Source organism: Brassica napus, chromosome A3 (genome assembly GCF_020379485.1).
Source record: "Brassica napus cultivar Da-Ae chromosome A3, Da-Ae, whole genome shotgun sequence".
Classification (NCBI taxonomy): domain Eukaryota; kingdom Viridiplantae; phylum Streptophyta; class Magnoliopsida; order Brassicales; family Brassicaceae; genus Brassica; species Brassica napus.
Genome location: NC_063436.1, coordinates 7,266,445 through 7,272,444, shown reverse-complemented (window position 1 = coordinate 7,272,444; position 6,000 = coordinate 7,266,445). Strand labels below are relative to the sequence as shown.

Here is a 6,000-nt window from a genome sequence, read left to right as displayed (position 1 = left end):
TTATATGCTGGCTGTTTTATCAGAACTTTTGTGTTCCCCTAAGTTGTATCTTATGCCGTCTTTCCCTTTCCTTGTCTTTTGTATTAGCCAGCGGTTAAGCTAAACGTTAGACCTTTGATCTTCAATTATTTATTATATGGTCTTCTTTGCACATCAAAGCACCAGTGGTCTAGTGGTAGAATAGTACCCTGCCACGGTACAGACCCGGGTTCGATTCCCGGCTGGTGGCAGATTTGTCGTAGAGGAGCTGTGATGATATTGGCTTAGCGATGGTTGGGTCCATCGTGTTTTCTTTCTGACTCTCTCAGATGTCATTGCCTGGTGACTGAGCTCTTACAATTTTTTTTAATCTCTGTTCATGAATTATATAAATTGAATCCATTTTGAATTGAGGTTATAAATAACTGTACTGAAAGCACTTCTTATTGGAGGTTGTGGATAATCATGTATAATATTGAGATAATGATGTATTTAGAGATAGGAGTTATCTCTAACCAAAGTCGGTTATGAGAAGTTGTATATATACTCTTATACGTGAATGAATAAAGCCGAAGCAGTTCTATTAGATTAACATGGTATCAGAGCCCAGATCCTAATAAGTTAAACCCCTAATTAATATTAACCCTACCCGACCGGGTATATAGGTTGTAATTGACTCGCTCGACCGAGTATAACTGTCTTAAAAAGTTTTCGAAATTTCTGGCCGATAAGAGCCATCATCTCGAGGAGGTGTATTAAGGGATATGCATCCCACATTAGAAAATCAATGGGACATTAAGTAATATATAAAGGGATAGGGCCAATCCACTAATTGCCAATTGATTTTGAATTGGAAGCCCATAATAAACCCGAATTTAACATGGTATCAAGTTGGGTGTTAGAAACTTTCATATTCCCAACTTGAGGGAGAGTATTGGAGGTTATGGATAATCATGTATAATATTGAGATAATGATGTATTTAGAGATAAGAGTTATCTCTAACCAAAATCGGTTATGAGAAGTTGTATATATACTGTTATACGTGAATGAATAAAGCCGAAGCAGTTCTATTAGATTCACACTTCTCTATTTAATTATTCTTGTTATAAATGGAATATCCATTGGTATAGTTTTTTTTTTTGCTTAGTGATAAGTTGATAACACATGCTGTGTATATTTAAAAGGAATTCAAGACATTTTATTTTAGTTAAAATCGAAATTTTAACGATTATAGTCCTAATACAAGCAATTACGTAAAAATAAAATAATCGATCCAACGTTTAAGAATATACTGTATTGGATTGTGGGAACAAAGACAGATTTTGCTATTTTCCTTTTTGGGTTGGTGACTACATTATCTTTTGTTGTGAAAATATAAAAAAAAAGGAAACTGAGAGTTGCAGAAAAAGGAAATTGGGAGTTGTCGACGCGTTATCCGTATCCGTATATATTTTATTTGTTGCGACGCTCTCTGATCAAACGTTATTTGCGAAGTCTCTCATATTTCACTTCACTTAGGGTTTCGTTCTTCTAAGCTTTGAGAATCCATCTTCAACTGTTTGCAATGGCAGGACCAGATTTGTTCTTTGTTAAGCTCCTCGGTCAAGGTTCGTTTGGTTCGGTCAGTCTCTATCAAGGCGTACGCTACGACGGCGCTATGATTTCTGTAGCCGTCAAAACCTCCGACAGTCAACATGCCGAGTCTCTATTCAGAGAGGTTCAAATACTGTCTGAATTTAAAGGGTGTCCGAGAATCGTCCAGTGCTACGAGACAAGAGTGGAAGCAAGTCTCAACCGATTTAATGGTAGCGTGGAGTACAAGATTCCCTTGGAGTACGCTCCTGGTGGAAGCCTGATGAGTTTCATCAAAACATTCAAAGACAATAAGCTGCCTGATCCTATGATCAGAGACTTTACTCGTATGCTTCTCCAAGGGTTAGCCACGATTCACGCACACGGTTACGTTCACTGCGACCTCAAACCAGAGAACATCCTCGTTTTCCCTAGCTACGTCAACAACAACGGCGCGTGGAGATCTTCTTTCGAGTTGAAGATTTCTGATTTCGGCTTGTCGAGAAGGGAAGGAGACAGTAGCTGGTGGGAACCTAATCATCCGTTCGCGGGAACATCGATCTACATGTCTCCTGACTCGGTTTCGTACGGGGAGACAGGGAAAGACCTCGACTTGTGGTCGTTGGGGTGCTGTGTACTGGAGATGTACACTGGGGAGGGACCATGGTGGCATAAGCACTATGAAGTGGATGATCTCATGAATGGCCAAGAGCCGCTGATTCCGAGTTACCTTCCTTTCGAAGCAAAACTCTTTATCATGACTTGCTTTGCGCCGAGGACAAAAGACGCGACAAGATTGTTGAAGCATATCTTCGTACGTGGAGACGAGGGAAGATGATCACACAGCCTTCTCCTGTGAGTGATAATATAAAGGCAGAATCAGCTCTGCAACTGGCGAACTTTGTTAGAAGGAATGTTTCTACAACCAAAACCATTCGTGTGCTTGCTGCTGCTCAAGTCATGCCTAGCAAGACCATCATGGCCTAGCTTTGCTCCTGTTTCCACTACCTCATCTTCTTTAATCAGTAGTTCATCTCGTTATTTTAATTGATTTGGTAGAGAATTATGTATATTGGCTTTTTGTCTATAAACAATTTGATACTTCATCGTTTCTTCTTCTTATTATGCTATATATATCTTTTCTCCTTTGACTAGTTGAATTGTATATATGTGTATGTGTACAAGTTCGCTTGGAGATTGTTTATTACTATAACTTTTATAACTTCCATGATTATTACTAAGAAAAATAACTGGCTTACAATATTCAAGCATTGATATAACAGTTTCCCAGAATTGGGGTGTTTGTCTTTGAAACAACACAAGATTACAGAACACCCTGAACAGGTAAACAAATTATATCAAGATAATCATCTAGGCATTGTATATGAGCTCCATTTATGGTTAACTACCCAAACCAGGTTTACAAACCTCGGTGATTCTGCCACATATTTATTCTTGCTAGGTCACTATCAAAACAATATCATGATCAACTCTGCTTGCCTGATGAACAATCATTCTGTAAATAAGATCTGAAACCCCAAACTCTCTCTCTCTCTCCTTCCCATTCTGTTTCCGTCTTGTGGATGTATAAAGATTGAGGGTAAATAACATCTCTGTAATCAAGTAATCAATCAGCACCAGTGGTCTAGTGGTAGAATAGTACCCTGCCACGGTACAGACCCGGGTTCGATTCCCGGCTGGTGCATAAAGAGCTGTGAAGAAATTGGCAATAGCGTTGGTTGGGTCCTTCGCAGTCATCTGCTTAATGTGATGAGATATGCCACCACTGAGCTCTTCTTTTGTTTATTTTTCAAACTTTTTCTTAACTAACATTCTCTTCTCATTGTGTTATCTTTGTATTCTAATTATGAACATTTTCTTCTAACATATAACAATGTCCCAGAGATTTTTTTTTTTTTTTTGGTTCTAACACTTTCTTCCGCTCTGTCCTTAACATATAACAATGTCTCAAAATAATGGGTCCTCTAATTAGATTTTAATATAATACTGTAGTTTTTTTTTATAATAAACAAGACATGTTTACAAGACTGTAAATATACAAACAAAAGTTTCATTCTTTATCATGAAACAGTAACCTGTCCCTTTGTCACAACAGCTTGGTCATGATGGTATATGGTGTCTGATACTTTGCTCGGTGGCCAATACCGGAACAGATCTTCCAACAATGTTCTCTATTGGGAGAGGACCCCTGCATACACAATCCCCAACAATTAAAAACTGATCACAAGAATGCTCATGATACGCTTCGAGATTTACCAGTTACGAGAATCAAAGCTCTTGTTGCGATTGTCTCCGAGTACAAAGACATAACCTTTGGGAACAGACTGCAGATGAGGAGAAAACGTTATCAACAATCTATTACTTTAAACAAGGATGAACATGTGGTAATAATAAGTACAATTTGCTCACCATTGGTTCCATTCCATATGACATTGGCTCCAAGACAAACTCTTCTTCTTGCACATTTTCATTCACAAAGAGCTTCCCATCACGAACCTGCATTACCATATCCATAGGTTAAAAACAACAACCTAATAAAAAGAAAAAATCAGAGAAAAAGGTTAAGTCTATTTTCTGAGAAAACTTGCTTTCCAAGAAAGCCTCTAAAGTAAAATACCGACCCGAGGCGAACAAAGACTTTAATGGATGAGATGAAAATAGGATCAATGAACAAGTGGATTGGATTAAAGGGGCTTACTTCAACCCAGTCACCTTCACTTGCAACTATCCTCTTTATGAAAACATCATTCAAGCTGTAACCATGTTCCTGCAATTCAAAAGATAACATCAAATACTTAATCAAGAATATAAGATACCACACAAAGGTTGAAGCAAAATCTTTGAAACTGTCACCTACCACTAAAATTGGAGGAGCCTTGAAGATTACTATATCTGAAACCTCTGGCTTCCTGAATAAGTAGGAGACCTGGGCACACACACAGAGTTTTAGACCATGGAAGTAGAACAACATTCACATCAGTGTAATCAAGTTTACTATAAGAATCTGTACATATTCAATAAAAGCATAAGAGTAACTAACGCATAACTACTACCTACAGAACAACCTACATCAATCAAGCTTAGCTATAACAATAACGTTCTAATAAACGTAAAGAGTCCTAAAGATAACTATTACAGTCCTAAAGATGCCACCTTTATCATAAGAGCTTGCTCAGAAACAGTACCTTCTCGGCCCTTACGCGATCACTGAAGATGTATATATTTTTTTACCCTCACAGTTAGATGGTTTTACTTTGTACCATCATGTTACACTTTGTGTAGTCCAGTTTAATTGCAACAAAAAATGTAGCGTCGATTCGATAAAAAAAAGTAGCATCGTGTTTCTTTTGTACCACTCTTGTTTGTAGTGCTTTCTTGTATTCTATTATCTCCAAGTGACACCATCAAAACCTAAAATTACTCATGTAAGTAAATCTAGGTGTGAATCATGTTCGTGTTAGTTTTAATTCTTTGAAATTTTTTGTTTTCAAGTATTAGTTATGTATATTTTATAAAGAATTTTCTAGTGAATGCATAAAACTAATACTAAAAAGCTATGACTTGCGGTCATAGAAACTAATTTACGTTTTAGCTAGCATTTAAGTATCAAATTAGGTTACAATGAAAAAGTGAGATATTGGAGCTAAGGTCATCTCCATCTCCTCTCCATAATTTACTCCAAAAATAGAGTGGGAAATGGAGTATGAACAAAAAATAAAAAATTCTCTATTTATGGAGTAATCACTTTTTTGTTTCTTCACTATTCTATTTTTCACTCCATTTTGCAGTAAATTATGGAGTGGAAAGTAATGATGTTCTTTTAAACAAAAGTAGTACATCTTTTGGCCAGAGAAATAATTTAATGTTGACACTTAACAAGGACGACGGCTAAGTAAAATCTCACAATCACATGTTGAGTTTTTTCTTTTGTCTAGGTGAGCCTAGCTAAGATGAACAAACCCATTATTTTCACTCATACATCGTTTTAATGGGGTTTGGTACGTGAATTTATTTGTTATTACATCATTTATAATCGTTGGACCACTTAAGATATACATTGTGGACCAAGTTAATTAATCAAACAACTACCATTCAGCTAAATTTGCATTTTTTGTCCAGTTCATATTTATTGATCTGGTTTTAAAATTTGTCATGACTCGTATAGAAATGATACGTTAGAAATAAGATGTCCTTTTGTCACATATATAAAAGATGCCCTTTTGTCTCGTCAAACTCTAAGAATTAATGTTTGTTGAAGTGACCTATGTCTCATGTTTTAAAAAAAAAAATTCTAAGCTCTAAATTCCTTTGTATTTTTTACCAATTTTAATTTTATTGTTAAAAATATATCTACAATACTATTTGAGAAGTCAATTTTCTACATATCGTGCTCATGTTAATTTTCAAAGAGTCAGTTATGTTAATAT

At 36.2% G+C, this 6,000-nt stretch overlaps 1 protein-coding gene, 3 non-coding genes and 1 pseudogene across 4 annotated transcripts; 4 read left to right on the top strand and 1 right to left on the bottom strand.

The window, feature by feature from the left end:
* The first annotated feature begins 158 nt into the window (after positions 1–158).
* TRNAG-GCC lies at positions 159–230 on the top strand. Its single transcript has one exon. It is a non-coding gene; the product is annotated as a tRNA-Gly (tRNA).
* Positions 231–1,395: 1,165 nt separating this feature from the next.
* Positions 1,396–2,390, top strand: LOC125603589 (mitogen-activated protein kinase kinase kinase 20-like). Its single transcript, XM_048774477.1, has one exon. The coding sequence runs from the start codon at positions 1,545–1,547 to the stop codon at positions 2,388–2,390; it is 846 nt and encodes a 281-aa protein (XP_048630434.1). The 5' UTR covers positions 1,396–1,544.
* Positions 2,391–3,186: 796 nt separating this feature from the next.
* TRNAG-GCC lies at positions 3,187–3,257 on the top strand. The gene has a single exon. It is a non-coding gene; the product is annotated as a tRNA-Gly (tRNA).
* A 4-nt stretch (positions 3,258–3,261) lies between these two features.
* LOC125607332 lies at positions 3,262–3,346 on the top strand. Its single transcript, XR_007338492.1, has one exon. It is a non-coding gene; the product is annotated as a small nucleolar RNA snoR114 (small nucleolar RNA).
* Positions 3,347–3,516: 170 nt separating this feature from the next.
* LOC125575700 lies at positions 3,517–5,226 on the bottom strand (annotated as a pseudogene).
* Positions 5,227–6,000: the final 774 nt, after the last annotated feature.